The sequence below is a fragment of the Acartia tonsa genome, chromosome 1 (assembly GCF_053477335.1).
Source record: "Acartia tonsa isolate MP-2025a chromosome 1, ASM5347733v1, whole genome shotgun sequence".
NCBI lineage: Eukaryota > Metazoa > Arthropoda > Copepoda > Calanoida > Acartiidae > Acartia > Acartia tonsa.
This window is the reverse complement of record NC_137260.1, coordinates 41,249,900-41,274,497: the sequence shown is the minus strand read 5'-3', so window position 1 is coordinate 41,274,497 and position 24,598 is coordinate 41,249,900. Positions and strand designations below refer to the sequence as shown.

At 31.8% G+C, this 24,598-nt stretch overlaps 1 protein-coding gene across 1 annotated transcript; it reads left to right on the top strand.

The window, feature by feature from the left end:
• Positions 1–3,615: 3,615 nt before the first annotated feature.
• LOC145327534 (uncharacterized) lies at positions 3,616–21,054 on the top strand. The gene is made up of 17 exons (XM_080171082.1): positions 3,616–3,708; positions 4,166–4,277; positions 4,853–4,997; positions 5,302–5,344; positions 6,002–6,079; positions 6,426–6,493; positions 10,170–10,285; positions 10,825–10,924; positions 11,147–11,227; positions 11,945–12,039; positions 13,443–13,582; positions 13,900–14,003; positions 15,300–15,616; positions 17,227–17,321; positions 17,583–17,617; positions 17,816–17,892; positions 20,869–21,054. Exons 1-17 carry the CDS (start codon positions 3,616–3,618, stop codon positions 20,940–20,942), a joined length of 1,773 nt encoding a protein of 590 aa, XP_080027208.1. The 3' UTR covers positions 20,943–21,054.
• Positions 21,055–24,598: the final 3,544 nt, after the last annotated feature.

Sequence of the window (24,598 nt, the reverse complement as noted above, 5' to 3'; positions counted from 1 at the left end):
AACCACTGAACCGATATGGTTTTCCTTTAAAGTAAAGCTTCTTATAAGTCCTGATATGGTTTTAGGCTATTTTTTTGGTAAATAAGTTCAGGTATGGTTTTAGACTTTAGAGCTTTATTAGAATATTTGAGATGCCTTAAAAATATAAATTTGATATAGGTATAGAGCTGTTTTCCACACAACTCTCTCTCTCTCTCAATTGCAACTGTAGTAAAAGAGTAAATACTATGATTGCATTTGTTTTTCAAACGTTGTAAACATCTTTAAATCTCTACTTTGATTTTCTTTACATTTTACTTTCTACAATTCAATTTATTAACATAGGATTTATTTTTGTTGAAAAATTTTCTAAAATTTTCAAAATGCTAATAGTTTTTTTTTGTATGCTAGTAAAGAACTGGCTTTTGTATATTGAATACAATGTTAGTTTATAATTATCCTTGTATAAATGTAACAGGGTATGTGTCTGTATGTGTGTACCAAAGTTATCGCTAACCGCTGAATCTAAATGATTCTCCTTTATATTGCAGCTTTTAATAGGTTCTTGGGAAGGTTTATAATTATTTTGTATAAGGGTACCAAAACCTCTCAAGAGAAATCCCCCCCAAGAAAAGCAGTACCAAATCATATTTCACAGTGCGTCTAGGCGGTGCCACTAGCGTAGAAAACATGAATAAAAACAGCTGATCTTAAAAAAGAAAAATTGTTTCTCGTATTCATTCGATTCCGGTGGATAAGGACCGGTTCTCATCCATACGAAAAAACTATGTCTAGCATCGTATTATATCCATCTTATAATTGTACATTCTATATCTGCGGAAACCTGTTTATAATATGAAGCGAGAAATAACTATTCTCGACTTAAATATTGTTTTTAAAGTGCTGTTATTGGCCTCTAGGGGCGTAACTACTTGTTCATAAATAAAGAACGTAGTATCTAATTATCACAATGAAATTTTGGGATAATGAATGAAATAATTTTTTCGTCATTTTTAATTAGTCTCTTTGAATAAACTCGTTTACAAAGATTCCATACTAAAAGCGACAAGAATAAATAACAGAAATAACAATGTTTCCTTATTATAATACTAGCGGCTACACTCCTAGAGGCTTCCATAGGTACAATAAACTTTCAATTTTAGTTTTAAAAGAAAAGCAAAAGAACATAGTTAGTAGTAGTGGTGGTACCCTTACCCAAAATAGTTAAAAACCTTCCCAGGAACTAAGAAAAGTCACACTGTAAAGGAAAACCATATCGGTTCAGCAGCTAGCAAGATCCTTCGGTACACACATACACAAACAAACACAGATCCTGTTACTTTTACAAGAAGCATAATAGCAACACACTGAAATCGTCTCAAGAAAGTCCTTAGTTTCATCGATAACATTATGATTTTATTTTTATGTATGTCATAATTCGCATATTCATCTGAAAAAATGATTTTTTAGGATTACAATGTACAATATGATAAGTTAAGCATCTTTATGATCAAATCATAAAAATTATTTTTAGGATTACAATGTACAATATGATAAGTGAAGCATCTCTCTGATCAAATCCTAAAAATGATTTCTAGGATTACAATGTACAATATGATAAGTGAAGCATCTCTATGATCAAATCCTAAAAATGATTTCTAGGATTACAATGTACAATATGATAAGTGAAGCATCTCTATGATCAAATCATTAGGATGATTTCTAGGATTACAATGTACAATATGATAAGTGAAGCATCTCTCTGATCAAATCATAAAAATTATTTCTAGGATTGTAATGTACAATATGATAAGCGAAGCATCTCTATGATCAAATCCTAAAAATGAAAGTATGTCCTAGCTTTTACAGTATCCTGTTTTTAGATCTTAAGTAAACACTCCTAACAGTATTCACGACACCCAAGCCACAACCTTTGGTAAAAAAGAGTAAAAAGCCCAGGCAACAAATTATAATTGAACCCCAGAGACTTATTAAGTGGCAACGATATATAATCAAAAGAAATAATCAAACGTGCACTAAAAACTAACGGGCGTTACTTGGTTTTAAGTTAGGCCAGATTGATGTAGGAGCAGTTTGTGTTGGGGCGACCGCTAAATCTAAAATATTGAGTATTAGGTTACAACTTCCGACCTACTCAAATAAGATAAAATAGTAAATTAAAGTTGTTTTTTTTTAATCAAAAAATCTCTCACCAAATGATTCAAATTAAAATACAAAAGTGTATTACACTTTCACTATAATTTGCTAAAAATAAATCTTAAACGTGTTTTGTAATGAACAAACATCTTAACTTTTGACAATATTTGTTGTATTTTTAATTGTAAAAAAATAACTATCTTTTTTGCCAACCGCATATTGTAGAGTTATTGTTTTTTAATCAACCTTGTAATGGTGTTATTTGCAATATTTTTAGGGGAAAAGCTACACAATAATTCGGAATGTCCGTTTGTATGCTGGTAGGTCTGATAAATCTTAGGGTACGTACATGCTTCTTGGCTCCTATGAAAGGTGTAGGCCGATTTTTTGTAAAGAACTTATATGACATGAGCAAGCAGCAGAGGATGATTCTTTAAATTTCTTTTTTGGCTTACTGCCTCACTAAAATTAGTGAGGCAGTTAGCCATGATTTTATTTAATTTTGAAGATTTTTTATGCCTTTTTTTCACATTTTTTTTTTAGCGAGCCTCACTAATTTTAGTGAGGCAGCGAGCCAAAAAGTTTTTTACGAATCCACCTCTGTCAGTAATTTCTCTTTGTCCGTTAGTATTTTATTTTTTTGTGTTTCCATACTTATGGACGTTGTTATCCTTGTTATCATATCTTTTAATATTATTATTATTATTTTGTTTTTATTTTATACATATAATCACGAAAATTTTTAGTTGAACATTTACATCAACTAGTAAATACGGTTAGAATACCAAGTCAATTTTTATATAAAAAAAATTACAACGTCAAAACAACCAACGTAAATTACTTTTAGAGTAGCTTCACTACCAAAAAATCTTATTACAGTAATAGACTAAGGCTGCATTTTTATGAGAATTACTTTTGTGGTTAGTTTGTTAATTAAATAACAGCAAAGAACTATACTATCAACAACCCAAGGGAGATTAACTTCAGTAACTAACTGACTTTCAGAGAATGAGTAGTAAGCAAGGACAGTTACGACTTTTAGTATTACAAATATTTAAAAATTTTAACAAAATAGCCTAAAACTATCACATGATCTATGTGAAGCTTACCTATTCGGTTCTGTAATAATGAGATCTAAAGGTTAAGAAAAACAACTTTGCTATTTTATAACAAATCAGTGGGAATCTGTATTTTTTAAACATTAGTTAAAAATTGAATTAGCTGGATAATTTTGTAAAAGGCTAATCAGTAAAGCCTAGAATTAGTCCATATCAGGTTTAAAACTATATCAAGTTTATATATTGGTTCACTCTTACAAGTCAAGGGGTGAAACTACCTGTAAATTGAATTGGCTTTAATATTTTGAAAATAGAGTAAAACCACCTAATTAGAATATACCTATATAAAAACTTACCTGTAAAGCACTGCAAGCTATACATGTAGAATATCTTTGTAGATTTTTAGACTACAAAGCGAAAAATGAATTACTTTGAGCTTCAAGCTTTGAGTAGCATGACCAGCTACAAACCATCGTTCAAAGAGGCTGTTCTCAGAGTTATGGAACAAATTGAGGTAACTTTCTATTCAGTTTGGTGTCAAACGCTTTTCTTAAGTCAAATAAACACTACAAATTTTATTTAGATATTAATCAAGTAAATCATATTTCACTTAGTTTAATTAAATTTTATTTTAAATATTGGTTTTCCAGCTTTCTGAAAGATAATCTACTGAAATGTTAGTAAAAATTCACATGACCTCGGAGAATCCAATCTAAAGTGTATACAAATAGATATATAATCCAGACTACTATAACTACCTTGTTTCAGTGTTGGGGATCTTTTTTGTCTGATTGCAAATTGCTTCCTGCGATTTGTTGCGATTGGCTGTGTTAATATTCAACGCTATTCAAAGACCCTATTGAAGGACGTCCTGTGAATGGTCCCAAACCAATTAATATACAGTTATTTAACCCCTGTCCTCTCTACTATTTTACTTCAATGTTAACCTTTTTTGTTTCTGTTTTCTGTAGGATGTGTCTACAGTATGCAGTGAAGAGACAGAAACTAGTTATGATGAGACCAATGATGATGATGAGACTGAGTATGACAGTGATGATAATCCAGATATCAGAGTTATTCCAGGTAAGCTGTTTTATAGGACTGAGAATGACAGTGATGATAATCCAGATATCATAGTTATTACAGGTAAGCTGTTCTATAGGACTAAGTATGATAGTGATGATAATCCAGATATCAGAGTTATACCAGGTAAGCTGTTCTATAGGACTGAGTATGATAGTGATGATAATCTGGATATCAGAGTTATTCCAGGTAAGTTGTTCTACAGGACTGAGTATTATAGTGATGATAATCCTCATTCACTTATTTTGTATTTTTTTAATATCCTAATATAAATGTAACAGGATGTAATTATGTCTTGCTAGGATCTCACTAACCGTTTGAACGATATGCTTCTCATTTACAGTTAAGTTTCATTATAGTCTTGGGAAGGTTTAAACTATTTGGGGGAATATACCTCCAACGTCACAAGGGAAGTCGCCCAAAAAAATCTGCTTAAAACTATGAAAAGGGATTGTCGATTTACCTGTCCTTTCTGCTATTGAAGTCTGTAGGGGCGCAACCGCCAGTAATATGATCAAACTCGTAATACATTTATGAGAATAATGACAAAATATATATATGATATAATATTTTAGCCTCAACAGACACACGAAACAGTAGCTACAGGAAAGCAGAAAATCAAAGGAAAAACTTTTCTAATTACACTTGTCTCATATTTATATTTTATTATATTCAAACAAAACTCATTTTGTCTTGTTTTCTTTATCAAAGTATCTGGATGTATGTATGTGTGTATCATTATGTGTTATAAGATCTTATAAACGGCTAATACAATAACAATCTATAGAGAAGTTTTTTCTGTTATAGATTAGATGAGTAGAGAATTGCTGCTAATTTTTATTTATTGAAGAAGCGGCAAAATTTTGTAATTGCCCCTGGAAAAGAAACCCCCCAAAAAAGAGATAGATAATAGACGTATTTCTATGACGTCACACATGACGCTTTCCGCTGTTTCAAATTATAGTACAATATCCATTTCAAATTTCATAGTTTAAAGTAAAAGTTTAAAATTATTCAAATAAAGGATTGAGGAAATACCAACCGAAGATATTGATAATCTTGTTAAGGTAAAATTTCATTTATAGAACTAGAAAAGTTTTAAAGCTTCCCTGTAGAGCACAAAGGTTTCAACAAATATAACTTGAAAGTTTTTGGATTTTTTATTATTGATAATTTCAAAATAAGTTTTATTTTTTTACAATCTTTGCAAAACAGTTTTAATAACAAAAGCAAATACGAATAACATTTCATCTATATGGTTTTACAATATAATGCCTTTTTAACATTTTTCTTGGAATCTTGATTGAAAAAAGCTGTTAACTATCCCATCGAAAATATTACACAGAAAAGTAAAAGTATGATATTAACCCTTTTTTATATGTTTTAGAAAACCCAGTTTACAGAGTATCAGATTGTACAACTGTGGAATAGTTTTAAGGAATCAAGTCAAGAATATATTTTCAAATCCTCTTTTTTAATAACTTTTAAGAATGCTGTTGATCAAACGTCTAGATATCTTTTGAACAAACCTAAATATAATTTTCAAAGGTACAGGAATCGCGCAGCTAGCATTAATCCTCAATATATTTAATTTTACGGTTGTTTTGCTTGCCATTACTTGTCTATTGTTATTGTTTATTTGCATTATGTAGTGTTTAGCTAGGTATATTCCATTAAAAGTAGAGCCCAATTATTTCCGCTGTTACTGAAATCTTAATCTTCAGATAGACAGATCAACCTTGTATTTATGGGATGATCTGTATATGTGGTTTGATCTGTGTCTCAGAATGATTTCCTCCGTGGTAATTTTAACCAAAATCAACTATACAGTCTTGTAGTATACAGATAGACAGACTGACGGACAGACAGACAGATGCACCTGTATTTGTGACTTGATCTGTGTCTCAGAATGATTTCCCCCGTGGTTATATGAACCAAAATCAACTCTACAATCTTATAGTATACAGATAAACAGACTGACGGACGGACAGACAGATGCACTTGTATTTGTGACTTGATCTGTGTCTCAGAATGATTTCCCCCGTGATTACATGAAACAAAATCAACTCTACAGTCTTGTAGTATACAGATAGACAGACTGACGGACAGACAGATGCACCTGTATTTGTGACTTGATCTGTGTCTCAGAATGATTTCCCCCGTGGTTATATGAACCAAAATCAGCTCTACAATCTTGTTAGAAAACATTTTCCGAGGTAATGTAATACACAGATTTCAGGGATGTACAGTAATTTAATCAACACTATAATCTGACCAAGAAATATTTTCTGATTCAGTATGTATGGATGGGGCTATGCATGGTAAATTAATCTTCTAAGATTACAAGCGACGTTTTTTTTAAGTTAAGTATTTACTATAAAGGTTGTGCAAAAAACTTCCAAAACTTAAATTGTGCGGCTTGTAATAATAGTAGAAAAATGTTACAGAAACAGAAAAAAAACTACAAACATTTTTTTTAAAATGAAGGTTGGGGGATTAAGGCTAAAAAAGCACATTAAGGGTTAATGCTTAAAATTGCATAACTAATAATAAAATAATTTAAAGTAATAATTTATTATTTTTTTTCATTTAATATCTTAAAATTTCTATGCGTACATAATTTTGAATTTTAAAAATATGCCATGTATGCACTTCTTACACACCCTTTATGTTTGACTAGCGGCTACGCCCCTAGAGGCCTCTAGTGGCATTTATATGTTTTTAATTTATTTTAATATCTAATTTGAGAAATAATTTGTCCATATTATCAGCTCTTAAATTCATTTCATTTCAATTGATTTCTCTTGGGAGGGTGGTGGTACCTTCCCCCAAAATAGTTAAAAACCTTCCTGGGACATATGAGAATCAACCCTGTTAAGGAGAACCCAATCGGTTCAGCGGTTAGCGAGATCCTTTGGTACAGACACACAAATACACACACAGACAAACATCCTGTTACTTTAGTATAAGTTTTGACAATATCTTGATCTGCTACTGTTAATAATGTCACGCGCATTTTATTACATGAGTAATTTATCACTCACATATCACTGTATCCCTGGCCTAATACCATTATCTTGATATTTACAATTTCCTTTATTTTGGATCTTATCATTTCCGTATTACATAAAATATATTCAATTTCACTAAATTTTCTTTTCTGGAAAAAATATATTTAAAAGAAGGTGTATCAACTATTTTTTTTATAGCTAGCCGGTTCTTTTAGTAAGTAGTAGAAGTAAAATTTTTCATAGAATTCAGATATGCAATCGGTTTTTTTGTAGACCTCTTATTTTTTAAGTAATTTAAGTTTAAAAAAAAAAAAATTAAGTCGATTTTAAGGTACTAAAATGCAACAAAAAAAAGAAAGAAAATGGTCATTATGAACAAAAATAGTAAGATCTTTAATTTGACACCTTACTTTTTCAATTCTGTCAGGTAATTATTGAAAAAATCGATTTTTTTAAACCCACGAGAATAAAAACTTTGAACTTAATTTTATTATTTCACAAATAAAAAAATATGGGTTCATATATACCATTAGAATCAGAAAAATATTACGAATCCATTGTAAGCAAAATTGAAAAAAAAGTTTACAATATAGTATATAAACTACAATAAAAGGAATTATATGAAAACATCATATTATGTTGTACAGGCAACGTCTTAATTCTTCAATTGAGTATAAAAATGGGAAGGGGGTAAAGAGGGGGTAAAAAAGGGAAAACAATAGTGTTGTCTGAACAAAAAAAATAATTGGCCATTTCTGTAATTTTTTAATTTTTTAATTTTTTTCAATTTTGCTTACAATGGATTCGTAATATTTTTCTGATTCTAATGGTATATATGAACCCATGTTTTTTATGTCTGTTTGAGAAAATATTTAGGTCTAAAGTTTTTATTATACCGAGGTTAAAAAAATAGATTTTTTCAATAATTACTCAACAGAATTTTAAAAGTAAGGTGTCAAATTAAAGATCTTACTATTTTTGTTCTTACTGACCATTTTCTTCTTTTATTTTGTTGCGTTTTAGTACCTTAAAACCGACTTAATTATTTTTTTAAAAAACTTAAATTACTTAAAAAATAAGAGGTCTACAAAAAAACCGATTGCATATTTGAATTCTATGAAAAATTTTACATCTACTACTTACTAAAAGCACCGGCTAGCTATAAAAAAAAAAGTTGATACAACTTCTTTATAGAAAAAAATCTAATCCATTTGGATATAAAAGAAGTGTAAATCTATTTTAAAACTTAGTAGATTGTTATGCTTTAACTTTTTAGTTATAACATATTACTTTGATTAAATAATCAAACTTAAAAAAAGGCAATCGTGGCTGAATCAAAAGTTGTTTGAAATTATTTTTATTGAGATTTTTAGATATTATTTTATTGATCTTTACATCCTCATCAGTTATAAATATAACTAATATTTATTTACATTTATTTATTAAGCACTAGCGGCTTTGCCCCTAACCTCTAGGAGCAGGGGCGTCCAAGCTTTTTATGTTTGGGGGGGTAAAAATTGTTTAGGGGGGGGGTAATTCGTGTTTGGTGGGGGTAAAATGGCGCGCGAAGCGCGCCGCAAATTTTTTTTACCCCCCCCAAAATTTTTACCCCGGGGGTAAAATTTGTTTGGGGGGGGTAATTACCCCCCCTGAAATCTGTTGGCAGGGATAAATTTAGTTTACCCCCCCCAAAAAATTTACCCCCGGGGTAAAATTTTTTGGGGGGGTAATTTAAGTTTTATTAAATATATAGTATTAAAAATTTTTTTTTATTTTGGGGGGGGGGTATTTACCCCCCCAAAATTGTTTGGGGGGGGTAATCGCCCCATTACCCCCCCCCCCCCTTGGACGCCTATGTCTAGGGGCTTTGCCCCAAGAGGTATAATTACGTCTTTTATTACCTGGAGATCCCCCACTCCACCACTATTTTTAAAAATAAAAAAAAAATGGCGGGGGGATTTTTTGTTTTTTGGGGGGTTGGGGGTGTCCCACCCCCTAATAGCCTAAAACCACCACAGGACCAGTAGGTATATTCCCTGAAGAGTAGAATCCGATCGGTTCAGTGGTTACCGAGATCTTAAGGGACAGACGTACAGACATTATTTTACTTTGTATTATAGATATAAGCTTTTATACAAGTTATACTTGTTAAAAGAGAAGCTTTTCTAAATTAGTGTTTGTCCGTCCGTCCGTACGTCCGTTACAGTTAGCTCTTTTTGTTTATTTAAACAGGTTAGAATTGTCCTATCGATTTCAAACTTTGCATGCTGATTCCTATAACAGTTAGGTACGACTTAGAACGCGCAGCAACACTATATAATTGTTATTAGAAAGTCTGTACGTCCATTTATTACAAGCTGATTTTTTACTTTTTTTTTGAATGTTTAAATCATCCTAATGATCTAATTTTTTTAAATACTGATTCCTATTAAAACAAGGTATAGTGTTATAAGCCAAGCATCTCTATAATCAAGTCCTAAATACGTCAGTATGTCCTTAATCAGTAACATGTATTGTATCAGTTTTGCATCAAATTTACTTATAATTTTGTATAGACATATTCATTAATAGTTTATTCAGTTCTTACACTCTACAAGTGTTAATGTTCGTTTGTCCTTCAATTTCAGAGCTTCGATTTTATGGATGTTGTCAATCTTGTTTTAACACAAGTTCATATCATAATATTTTTACTTTATCGAGTATATTTTCCTTCCATTTACCTAATCAGATGTCTGTGGTGGAACTCTTCCTCAAACAGTTTTTTAATCAAATTTAAAATTAGATTGGGATGGATTTTTCTTGTCCCATCCATTATGGAGGTCAAAGCCCCACTTCCTGCACCCTCCCTAAGCTATTATATATAAACACAAATGTTATTTAGGTCTAATCCAGAGCTGGTAACAGAAAACCTGTACATGGTATTCGATCCTATGGACACAGGGGTTGTTGGATTCAATGAGCTTCTCATGGCCTTTTCTATGTCTATGAAAGGAACTGGTAAAAATTTGATTGATTGATTGAAAACAATTTCTTTCTTTTTTAACAAAGTAATAAAAAAATTGGGTAGTGTCCCTTTCGTGACATCGCCTCTTAAGGGGTGTTTATCGTATTTTTACAGTATCTTTCCTCCTATTTCTAGCCCCAGCGGGGAGCTCTAACCATGCGGGGCCAATTGCCCAACCCTGCGGGGCAATCACCTTATCAAAACCAGCTGTGAAATATGAAAAAATGAGGTGATATCACGTAAGGGACTATGCCCAAATTTTTTTAGAACTTCAACTACTCTTGTTTTTTGGGATTTCTTTATATTTTTTTCCATTTGGTTTCTTTATGCTATATCAGAACTAAATTATTCCTGATTATTAAAAATAATGACTGAATAGTCTACCCCACAATAACGTTGTTTTGAATTATATAACAGTGCTATCATATAGCTTTTATCCTATTCTATTATTAGTCTATCATATAAAATAGCGAAATTTTCACTGTATACTTCTTTTTCATTAATGACATTTATTGATTTTTAAATATATTAGCAAGAGACAAGTTGAAATGGGCATTCAAGCTATATGACAGAGATCAGAGTGGATCTATCACTAAAGATGAAATGGAGGATATCTTTAGAAAACTTTGCATGTAGGTTCAAAATATTCTATTATATGAACCTCTCTTCAAAGGATTTAAAAAAGAATAGAATAAATAATATGAGAGGATGCATTCTCTAATAACCAAAATTACGCTCCGACATTACCATTACATTACCAACATGATTAAAGTTTTTAGTATAGAATCGACTTATTAAAAGATATATATATTAAAGGTTTTTGATAATTGAGTTGAATTTTTTTTTCTAATCAGGATAGCAATGGGTCCAGGTCCTGAGCAAATAGAAAAGAAGAGGAAACAACAGAAAAAAGCTCAGAGACAATTATTACTAAGGTACAGTAATTATGACACTGGGAAAAGGGTTGGCATAACATAGTACTCTTTCATTGGTCAGTTCATTAGGAAGGGATGGGATAGGTAAAGGTTTGTGATGCGGGTTATCGTTAACATCCATATGGATTATACAGTGATTGTAAGCTTAACTTATATCCTGCATATTTTAGTTGTATATTTTATACTAGCGGCTACGCCCCTAGAGGCCTCTAGGGACACGTAAAATTATTTTTTTTTTCAATCGATTTTAAAATTAGCTCATCGCAAAAATGTCCGCAGGGCGGTGTTTTTTTTTTATTTTGGTCGATTTATCTGAAGAGGGTGGTGGTACCCTCCACCAAAATAGTTATAAACCTCTCCGGGACCTATGAGAAGCTACACTGTTAAGGAGAACCAGATCGATTCAGCGGTTAGCGAAATCCTTTGGTACATACAATCAAACAAACATCCTGTTACTTTATTATAAGGATATCTGTGCGGTTTTAGGAAAGATTCACAATAAGACATAACAAGTTTTATACTATTTTCTTGAAGGAATACCTAATAAAATGCATAAGAAAAATTTATTTTAGATGTATATTGTATATTAAATATTATGGGAATAACAAAATGAACACTTGAAAACATTCTTTAACATAATGGCTACTTTCAAATGAAATTTTATTTCAAAAGTTTGAAAATTATATGACGTTTCTTTCATGATATAATTTTCTTCAGGGAAAGGGCAGGACTTTACAAGCCAGAAAAGCCTAAAGAAGAAAAGGTGGAATCTTTTTCACCATTTGATATGGCTAAGAAAATTGAAGAAAATGGTTAGTTGCAAATTTTGTTACCAATAAGGGGGGGGGGATTCTGTGTTAACTAGGCACTATGGGGGAAATTATTAATATTAGAGATAATCTAGAGAATAATCTCTAAATCAGCTAATGGGAGAAAAAAGTCGCTAAAAGCTCTTGGTAAAATTTATTTCTTAGACATAACCTATAATAAGTTAGTTATGAATAGTTAAAATCCTTACGATAACATTGGCTTTCTAGAGATTAAACTCTCGAAAAATTATGTCTCTTATATAACTTGAATAATGCAAAAAATAAATAAATATTTATAAAATAAAATTTTTAAGTTTGACGAAGATTTGGGTTAAGATGGACTATTTAGATATATCATGTCTATCTATTGAAGCAGGTAAGCCAGGAGGGCAGAAGGCTGGCCTACGACCTCCACCTGCCTGGTTGCCACTTCCAGCTAATAATAATATCCATGTAATAATATACAGTGTGTTTTTTTATGAGAACTTTTTTGCAAGCAATTTTACCCCACTTATAGTTATCAGAATTTAATGATTAATGGCTTATTGTCTTCTTTTTTTGTAACCATTTATAGAACATCCAAGAAATATTTCAGTTTTTATTAAAAAAGTAGAGTAAAATAAAAAAATTCAAAACCTAGGTGTCAACATCTGAAAATGGTTTTAGCGCATTTTTCTCATGCTCAAATCTTCTACCCTTTGCAAGACTGGCTGCAAAACGCTCCAAAGTTGAGATACAGAATTAAAAATCAATACAGATACTTTTGGGGACATGTACTGGAACATATTAAAGTTTGTAGGCCATATCTCAACCAGGGAGGGAGTACTGGCCCCCCAAAGTGGACTGCTGAAAATACAATTTTTTTCTTGCAAAGGGTAGAAGATTTGAGCTTAAGAAAAATGCGCTTAAACCTTTTTTAGGTGTTGACACCTAAGTTTTGAATTTTTGGTTTTACTGTACTTTTTAAATAAAAACTGAAATATTTTTTTGATGTTCTAAAAATGGTTATAAAAAACGAAGAAAATAAGCCGTTAATCATTAAATTCTGATAACTATAAGTGGGGTAAAATTGATTTCAAAAAAGTTCTCATAAAAAAAACACACTGTATATCCATTGAAGCAGGTAAGCCAGGAGAGCAAAAGGCTGGCATACGAACGCCACCTGCCTGATGCCACTTCTAGCTAATAATAATATCCATTGAAGCAGGTAAGCCAGGAGAGCATAAGGCTGGCCTACGACCTCCACCTGCTTGGATGCCACCTCCAGATAATAATAATATCCATGTAATAATATATTCATTGAAGCAGGTAAGCCAGGAGAGCAAAAGGCTGGCCTACGACTGCCACCTGCCTGGATGCCACTTCCAGCTAATAATAATATCCATGTAATAATATATCCATTGAAGCAGGTAAGCCAGGAGAGCAAAAGGCTGGCCTACGACCTCCACCTGCCTGGATGCCACCTCCAGTTAATAAACCAAAGAAGGAGGCAAAGAGAAAGAAAGGTGTTGTCGCATCTACTATTTTGGAAGTTGAACCTATTAAGGTACAGTTACAAATATTTTTTATCCAAATAAAAAAAAATTGGGATGTCTTTCTGTACTTTCTCGCTTTTTATTTCTCTATGCATACAGTGGTTAAATACTAATTTGCTTATTGATAGACACATATCCTAGTATATAAAGTAGTAAATTTTGTTTATAAAGCCTAAGATTTCATACCATACCAATGAAATTTTCCACAAGCTTCACAAATGTCCTTGGAATTTGGATGGTTTACAGCTATATTATTTTTATATTTAAGTCTTGAATACAGAGCCCTAAGCTTCTAGTTCCTTATAAAACAGCTCTAATTCTTATTTAGGTTGTCTCACCCACTCCTACATTATCCCTACTGAAAGAAGTAACCAAACCAAGCAATAACCAGCTTCCTTTTAGTAACACACCCATATCCCCTAAAAAGCTAAAGTAAGTTTTATGTTATTGATGTTTTCAACTCTAAGTAGATCCTTTATTATAAATCTAAAGATACAAATATATTATTTAGAAATACAAATTCAAAGTATTAAATCTTCAAACCTTTATATATTTTTAAAAGTGAAGCTTGTATATAATAATGGACGGTCCATCCGAAACAGTTAGCTCTTTTATTAATTTTAATCATGTCGATTGTTAACTTTTTAAGACATTTATTCTTTTTGTGATGTATTTATCATATTCATCTGATTTTAGGAATACTGAATTCTATTACAAAAAGATACAATTTTATAAGCAAAGCATCTCTATAATTAATTCCTAAAATTTTAAGTATCTCCTTAACCCTTACAGATCGGGGGGGGGGGGGCTCCAAGAGCCCCCCCCCTCTAGTTTTTTCAATCTCATTTTTTTTGTAGGTAAGATGGAGTGCTGTGACTTCATGACTTTTTAAGTTTAGTAATTATACGTCGGCAAGAGTTGATTTTATTAGGATATCTGGTCTGTGTCGGTCGTGGTGTCCGGTCAAAGTCGGTTGGGTAGCACCAAAATTAGAAAAAAATTATAAAAAAAATCTTAATTTCTACATTATGACTTTTGTGTATAAGGAGAAACCTAAAATTTTTTTGGTGAATACTTAGATATCAATGACCTTCTGAGAAAAAATGTGTTATGACCGTTTGACCGCTCCCTGACTGACTTTATGACCGATTTTTGTCCGGCTTTTACTACAGACATATATCATGAATATCGTGGCTTCTATTACAGCTAGAGTCCTATAAATTTTTTTGGTAAATCCTTGAGCAACATCAAACAGATAAAAATATTAATCGGCGCCGCCAACCGCCGTTTTACCGCCGTAACCGCCGAAAATGGCGGTTTCCGTTATTTGCCGTTTTTTGGCGATGATCAGAAAAAGTATTTTTTTTGTTATGAAAAATAAAAGTTCGTCCTAAAATTTGGTCATCCTAGCTGCAAAATTTGCCGCTCTACAGCTGTTTTAAAATTTAGCGGCTGGCCGCTAAAAAGCGGCTAAGGAGCGGCCTGGCTGCTATGACTAGAAAAAGTAATTTTCTCTAAAAATACACATGAACCACCAGAAAAAAATTTTACGTCTTTATCTGTAACAGGAGCCGAGATAGAGGGGGGGGCTCTTGGAGCCCCCCCCCCCGATCTATTAAGGTGGGAATTGGGGCCCGAGCTGTAAGGGTTAAACAGTATCCTAAAATTAAGCAGTTTTTGCAACAAATTTACATGTGGATGTTTTCATTCTTGCTTTATTTATTTTAGGCCCATAATAGGCGGTGACAAACTAACCACCAAAGCAGCCGACAAAAAATCTTCCAAAAAGCTGTCGTTTGGTAACATAGCAATGGCCGCCAAGAAAAGCAGTCTTGCAGAGGCTGCTAAAGCTAATGATAAAACTAACAGCGCAGCTGTTAATACCTTGTCAACTTTCACAGCAGCAGCTGCTGTGGCTGACGTAGAAAAGAAAAAAAGTGGATTAGATTTAGGTTCTATTGTGAAGGCTAAAATGGTTGTGACCCCGAAGCTTGCCGGAAAGAAGGATGAACCAGGAAATTCGTTGAAAGTTAGAAAACATGCAAGTAAGTATTTTAATAGTGAATTGACGACCTCTAGGTGCACTTTAGGGAAGGGGAGTAGGATAAATCGAACTTCCACTCTCAATTTTAGTTTTAAAAATAAAATAAAAACTATAGGAAAAATATTTTTTTGGGGCCGAGGTGAATTTTTTCCAGGGCTGATTTCTAATGAGGGAGTGAGAGGTACCCTCTCCAAAATTGTTGTAAACCTTCCATAGATCTATGAGAAGCGTCATAAGGTTCATAAGTTTAACCTTTAACAGTCGGGCCTCTTGCCGCACCTTTTTTGGTATTCCAAAAATTCTAACTCTCAGTTATGTGTCATACCTATATTAAAAAAGTCACTCAGTTATAGCCCTCCATCTTTCACACACAGGAAATGAGATAAAAAAAAAACTGGAGGTGGGGGGAGGGCGTTTACCCCCCTCCTCTACCGTTAAGGGTTAAATGAAATCATAACCATTCTATGATCATACATTTAGTTTTATTACCATTGGCATCCTTTTCTAAAATCTGTGAGTAAAATATACAGGGTGTCCCTCGTAAACTGGTTTTTTTGAAACGCTTATTACTCCCTTACTATTTGAGCTATCTTAGTAAAATAAAAAGTTTTTGACAGGCTACTACTGACCATTTAATGATATAGTGATGAAAAATCCGCAAAGTTAACAGAAAAAAATCTACAAGGTAATACATAACAGGCTGATTTTAGTGAATATAAGACTAATCCACAAGAAAAATATGCCTTAGTTAACTTTTAAAGCAGCTGGTGGTCAAACGGGTGGATCACAAAGACTTACTCCAGACATTATAAGAACTGGCATTGTAGTATAATTAAAAAGTCTGGTATATTTCAGGTTCTTGTGTGCATTTGAAGCGAGCTCACATGAAAAATTAACAAAAAAGATCAATATTATGCCTATTTTTACGTATTGTTCACTTATATTACACTTCAGATTCTTGAATATTGAGAATTTCTGGTATGCCATGTCAAGGCTATTCCATTTTTGTGCTTAGAAAGTCTGAGCGACCAGCCATTTGAACCCTAGCTAATCTTAAAGTTCACAAAGCAAATATTTTCTTGTGGGTTAGTCTAAATTCAATAAAATTAGCCTCTTATGTAATACCTCGTAGATTTTTTCCTGTTTATTTTGTGGATTTTTCATCATTACCCCATAAAATGGTCAGTAGCAGGCTGTCAAATACTTTTTATTTTACGAAGATAGCTCAAATATTAAGGGAGTAATAAGCGTTTCAAAAAAACCAGTTTACGAGGGACACCCTGTAGTTTATTTCTCGTATTCATTCGAATCCAGTGGATAGGAACCGGTTCTTATCCATAAGAAAAAATTATGTCTAGCATCGTATTATATCCAGCTTTCTACGAATATAAAAATGTACAATCATAATATAAAAACCAGTTTTTTAGCCCGTGCCTTTGGAACCTCAGGGCTAAAAAAACTGGTTTTAATCTCATAATTGTATATTCTATATCCGCGGAAAGCAGTTTAAAATACGACGAAAGAAATAACTAATTTTATACAAACATTTTTATTACAAACATCTACCAGCAACTATAGGCAGAAATACAATTATTGTCCATTGTATTCTAGGTATCATAGAGAAGTTAAAAGCCCAAGCAAATGCAGGGAAAATGGATGACCAGAGAAAATTTATGAGTACCCTCAATATTGCTGATATTATAAAGGTATAAATTATGAAAAAATATAGCTGGGAGGGTGTAAACATTGGACTGTAAATTTAATTGGTACCCATAGTTTTTCGAAAATGTTCTCTCTTTCGTTGTTTTAAAAACCTTCGGTACAGTTTTTAAATCTTGATTGCTTGGTAGTTTTAAAAAAGGGCAATGTTGTGTCCCTTTACTGGGAATGTACATTCTTCCATTGTTTTATTCCTTAAGATCCCAGATAATATATCACATGTAGAATATTAGATTTTTTATTTTTAGGATCCAGAAAGAGATTGCAAAGTTTTTGATTGCAAGTAAGAACTTTTAAATTAAAAAAAGTTGAATTTAACTATTTATGATTTTTAGGGAAGAAGGGAACTCTAAAGTTTTACAAGCACCTCTCTTTTGTTAACTTAACATTATATTTTGGGGACAAGTCTTTTCTACCAATAATCTTTTAAATCTAAATTTTAAATTTATTTTCATTGTCTTAATATCACTGATGATTTTAGAAAGCGAGCAAGAGAGCTGTTTGATACATTGGACAAGGATCGTAGTGGTACAGTTGACGTTGATGAATATATTGACGGTAATAATATGACTTGTAGCGCAGCTACAATATTAAGGCTCTGCCTGTATGTGGATGGACAAAAAGCAGATTTTCAATTGTAATAAAAGATAAATAGAATATGCAATAAAAGCTCAGCAATCACAAATGTTAAAAATAGGTATTAATTTCTTTTGAAACATGACATATGTAAATTGTATACCTAATGCTCATTGGTACAGGAAACAAAAATATGAGTTGTCTATTTCAAATAACAGCTGAGAAATTCATATTTCCCGACAGCGGTATGAAGGAAGAGCGTTGGACAAACAATGTGAATTATAGAGTAGCTTGGCTACTATAGAACACACGGAGAGATCATTGCAACAACCTAATGATGAACAATTAGAAAGATACATGTGCTACAACAATGGATATAGAATACTTGGATCTATTGACAGGGGAAAATTTGTCGTCAATTATGCTGGCCCCACTTTAATATGACCCTCATTTTTTGGTCAGTTCACCTAGAAGGGTGGGAGGGGATGGGGTTAAAGGGTTATTTAGCCTGCTGCGAGAATCACTTTATCAGAATACATGAAATTCTGGTACAACATCCAGGTAATAATATATCAATTGCTTAAATTTTCTGATCCAAAAGTGTTCTTTCACTTTCACAAAAGGACATACTTAAATGACCAGAATTGCAAATAAAATTTTCTTTGCTTTACTCACATCAATAAATTTTTTGTTATTGTGTTTTTTTGTAATTGCAAAAACATTTGCGGTTATGAAAATATGCGGCGTGGAAAAGACACAAATCCCAAAGGTTTGCAGCAAAAACAGATTCATTATGTGGTGGTAGCACACAACAAAAACTTGGATTTAATTACAAATTGTCTGATAATAGATGTGAAGATAGATGAGATTCTTGTCAGCTATTTTTTATTTGAGTCAGTCATTATATATATTATTTACATAAAAGAACCTCTACCTTCTCTGTAATTAAGATATCCCAAATTATGACAATCAAGCTAAGCTTGGAAGCTGCACATTAGCCTTATATTTATACATCATGTATTTATTCAATTTTATCAAACGGATTGAACCGGTTATACATCCAACTGAAATTAGAAAACGACAATTTCTTTGAGGATTCCAGGTGGCTGATGGGCAGCTGCAAAGCCCTACAATCGACTTGCTCTCATCTACACTGACAATTAATTAACTGCCATAATTTCTAAACCAGCTGTGCAGTACCTAGAAAATCTGTTGCCATAGGTGCAAACTTTGCGACTGTATCAAAAAAAGATAATTCTATGGGTTGTGTATGTGACAACAAATACATATATATTTCAGAATAATCACATAATAGTTAAATAAAAACTATTCATTCATCTGTAGTAACCCTAAAAGATTATATTCAAAATACTTCATGCAGTATATAAATATGAAAACAAATGCATAATATCATATACATATATGCGCCATATGTCATAATATCATCCTACTGAGTGCTCCAGGTACATACATACACACAAATCCTATATGTAGAAGATGAAAAAATCCGGAGATTAACTTTTTTCCCTTTTATCTCTCATATGCACTATTGTATAATAAAGTTAAAAAATTAGGTGATATAGAATAGCAATATTTTTTACTGAATGCTTATCAAACATTTAAAATTTGATTATATAATTTATCCATATCGGCAGTAGTTAGTTGTTTACCGATAATTTGCTATATTAAATAAAAATCATCTAAATATGCCTTAACCTGTTCTTAATAAGATAAGCAAAAAGACTTTAGGCCCCAAAAAACTAATTTTGAGGGCCATGCAAAAATTAGAGGCAGAAAAATACTAAAAGATTTATCTGAGAAATATCCAAACTTTCCCTCTTTACCAATATTTTCTAATACCTTTATTATGTAAAAGAGAATTGCACAATGCATACACAGTGCACATAATACTCAGCTTTATTCCATTTCATAATATGTGCTCAATATGCTACATTACTTACAGTACAGATACTCTATAATTATAGTCTGTCTGTCTTGTCTGTCACACTGAGTAACTAATGTCTGTATTACCAAAATTAAAGTTGCACTATGCATATACAGTCAGTGCACATAACACTCAGCTTTATTCCATTTCATAATATGGGCTCAATATGCTACATTATCTACAGTACAGATACTCTATAATTATAGTCTGTCTATTTGTCTGTCACACTGAGTAACTGATATCTATACTATTATCAGGATTAGAATTGAATTAAACACAAAGAGTGCACATAATACTCAGCTTTATTCTATTTCATAATATGTTCTCAATATGCTACATTACAGTACAGTGCGGCTACTCTACGTATATCTAATTTATGTCAGTATGTTTTTCACACTGACTGATACCTGTATTGTCAGAAAAGGGGTTGCCCTATTCACTTACATTTTCTGAGCTCTATTCCATTTCATATTGTACTTAAACTTTCTTGTGGAGTTACTTAACAAAATATCTTGTCATTTTTTTTAAAGATTCTACTAATCGATTTGTCATTAGTATGTATGTGATATATTAGACTGCTTTAATAAAATTATTTATTTCTATGGATCAAATTTATGGATGTTATTGTTTTTTTTGTTTATATCTAGAATATCATAGATTTGTCATTTAAAGGAAACGGGTATAAAATCAAAATATAAGGTAAAAGTTAATCTTATATAGTACAGGTCCTTCATAACTAATTACGTACTGTTCCTTAGCAACCTTTTTTAATTAAGGATATATGAATATGGATTTTTTTTCATTCTTGTTATAGGATGTTGTCATCTTTGTTTTTATTATAGCATGCATGATGGATTTGGAGTTTGTCTACCTTCTTGAGTCATTGGACTGTTGTGCTATAGTGGATGTTGTCATCCTTGTTTCTATTATAAGATGTTTTCATTCTTGTTTATTATAAGATGTTGTCATTCTTGTTTTATTATGGAATGTTGTCATTCTTATTTTTATTATAGGATGTATGATGGATGTTGAGTTTGTCTACCTTCTTGAGACATGGGACGGCAGCGCTATACTGGATGTCCAATAATTACGTGGTCCAAGTAGAGGCTTGTGATATTATGACAGAAATGAGAAAAATATGATACTAAAACTTAAACATAAAGTTTTGCTATTGTAAACATATCAACTTTATTTTTAAGTTAATAATATTTTAGAAACATGGTTATAATCAAAAGAAATGATTTTGTTGAATATAATACATGTATATGTATATATTGATATTGTCTATGTCTGGATTTTTAAAACCTCACTGAGTTTTGCTTAACGTTACATACATACGAAATGAGGAAAGCTAATCATTATAAATCATGTTTTATGTGTTAAAAATAGATTATCCATTTATACATGTATCCTTTACTGTAAATAAAAAATGAATATTGCAAAAATGATGGAAATCAGCTATGTATGGATTTCCAATATCTAGCAGAGTGATTGTGGGGACAGTTAATGTGTTAATCTCATATTAGGCGGATTCTAGGGTTGTACTGTTATTTCATTAATACAAGGACACTTTTGTCCATGATTAAATGATTTATTATCACTTGGATCTTACACCAGATTATAATGTACTCTAAACTTAAAACTTAAAGCTGGCTACAATAAAAAGCGTCACACCCATCCTCCCTCTTTGCCCCTCCTCTACCTTACGATAATTTTATACCTGTCATAATTTTCATGTATATTTTATATCATTTGTCCAATAGAAAAGCTTTTTAAAATGTACTTAACATCAATCCTTTTTTTGATGTCTTTGAAAATTAATACCATTCATTTTGTGTTGCCCATTTACAGGCTATGGCAATCCGTCTTTCCTTACTTTTATTGTCAATGACAAGGGTTTACAGGATTTATTATAAAAGTCTTCAGTCGTGACTTGGTTAAGGCTCGAACTCAATATCATCCAAAAGGGAACTTTTCAAGTTTTCAACATTAACTAACTCTTTGCTTAAGCAAGTTTAGTGTGATTTATAATACCATTAGCAAGAGTAACTGTAGAATCCTTCTTTTGTTTGTGCATTCGACCCTTAGTATTGTGGTAGCGGCCTCGGTTTATCGGCCGCTTCCCAAGTTCAGGATTACGGCAGTGCGAACAGACGTGGACACGTATAATTATAGAGAAGCTGGGCTTCTCTAGATATCACCAAATAACAAACAGAATTTACTGAGATGTTACTTTATTCAGAGTCTAAAGGTTACTGATTTATAATACAACAAATAATCAATACACAGATTGGAATAATTAATACTAAATCAAAAGTTAAATATAGATATACATGCAATAAACAAAATGGACAACAATTATCCCCCATCCCTGGAAAGGGGTGGGGAACCAAACAATTCAGATTAACCATAATGCGGCTGTCAAAACTATAATCAATTTTAAAGCATGGGGGAGGGGTCAGGTGTACCCATCCCCCCGTTACTCGGGGGAGGGCTCTCAGCCCTCCTACGAGTCGGGGTCAAGGTTGCCATGCAGCATGGCCCAGGGATGCCAAATACCACAGTATTACTATTATTTCAGATTTAGCATAATAGAATAAGAGAATAAAAAAGTAGGATGCTGTGAGTATTGGTGCAAAAAATATGACGTAACAAAAAAAATAGCCAATGAGAGGCCACTATAAATTTTACTATTGGTCAATAACGGCCTCTCATTGGCTAATTTTTTTTGTTACGTCATATTTTTTGCACCAATACTCACAGCATCAAAAAGTAGATCAAGACTAGCAAAATCCTAAATTTTTTAAAAGAATAATTGAAGAAGGAAATTAAAGGTTTATACCCTTCATAAGGTTTCCCCGCAATGTATATAATTATTTGTATGTAATAATAATCTTTATTTTTATTTATGTTGTTTCTTTTTGGGTTTTTAAGATTTAAAACATGTTGGCATTTAATTGTAGTCAACTAAAATTTTACATATTTTCAAATACTAATTTTACTGATACTAATTGAAACATCTAAGGAAAATATTTAGAAAAATTTATTGTTACTTACTGTGCATTTTTTTTATTTTAGAAAATATGCTTCTGTCCATGATATTTTTACACATAAACAATGTACAATATGTACAATGTACATAACATTTTAGAAATATCACAATTAAGCTTTTCCATATCTAGACGTCCGAACAGTAATAGAATAGCTTTTAATCGCATTGTATTGTAAACAGTTTTCTGCGGATAGTAAAATAAAAATTGGAAGATTATTAAATCCAGTTTTATTGGTTTATTCTATATCATATTCTACTTATCATGAAATAAATTTACATCATGATTATCATTTGCCCAGTTCACAAATAACTTTTTAAGGTCGACCGATTTTTTTACCGTAGGTCAACCTAAACAAGTACAACCCACAAATACCTTTATAAAATCAGTCAACCTTAAGCTTCTATAGGTCGACCTAAAATTTCCAGAGGTCGACCTTTGTCTTTTGTGAACTGGGCTAATTTACAATGTTTGTTTAAGATAATAAATTAAGTTTTTCTTACTTTGCTTTTTCATTTTTCTCACAGACCTAGAAACGTAGTAAATAGGAGATTCGTCTTTGGATGAAGAATGTTTTAGACGTTTTCAATAGTATAGAGCATATGCTTAGGGTCCCTAAAAATAAATATTTAGAAAGTGGAAAAAACAAAAAACCCTTTTGACATTACCGTTTATTTTATTGTATTTAACCAATGAGTATTTTATCAAAGGCATTTTACAAGTCTAAAAAATCATTAAGAGTAAATGAGGCTTCGTAAGTTCGTATCAAACACAAAAAGAAGGACAATTATATCCTAGAGTAGAAAATAATATAAAAGACAGCAGGACACTTAAAAATAACAGTAGAGTGTTATCCAGAACAATCAAAACCTAGTAATTTTAAATAATTTATTATATCTATATCACTAAACCTATCATTTCACTCTTTATGAATGGCAATTGGACATCATTTGGGGAAATCATAACTCTAGCTGTATAGTATCTGCGCTACTAATAAATTATAGGCAATAATGATGGGCACACAATGAAAACCCCTTTTAGTATTTGTTCAAAACCTTTTGTTGTTGAAAACAAAAGAGAGCTGACTTAGCAGGGATGAGTTGTAGAATAGAGTTATTAAATTAGATGGTTGATCACCGATTAATATCCGCTGAATTAAAAACGGCTCATGCATACTGAAAAATTATGTATATCATAGTATTACAGACTATTTTTGGGGTTAACAAAAATTAAAAATCTATTATTTAGGTACCCGTGTGATTATTTAAATCAGTCTATTTTAACTTTATAATTATTCTATTTTGTTTCATTATAACGTTAAGGATGATTTGGTATACAAATATTAGCACTAACAGTTTTGATAAATAAAATTTGCCATCCTTATTTATTATAATGGTATCCAAAATACAAATATGCAAAAGCTTATTCCAAGATAGGTCATTAAGTGATGTTTCAAATATGGCCATTAAGCCTATATTTATATCTATAAATTGGAATTACGAATCTATTCTATAAATCTATTGCATAAAAATGTATGTGGAAGGTAGTGTTAACAAAAGGAAAACGGTCAGCATTGTAATTTAGAACTCAACAGGGAGGAAGAGGAAAATGACATTTAAATCAATAAACATACCTTTCTTCTCCCATTAATTGTAACATCTATTTTAAGTTATGGGAGAGGATTAATTTTACT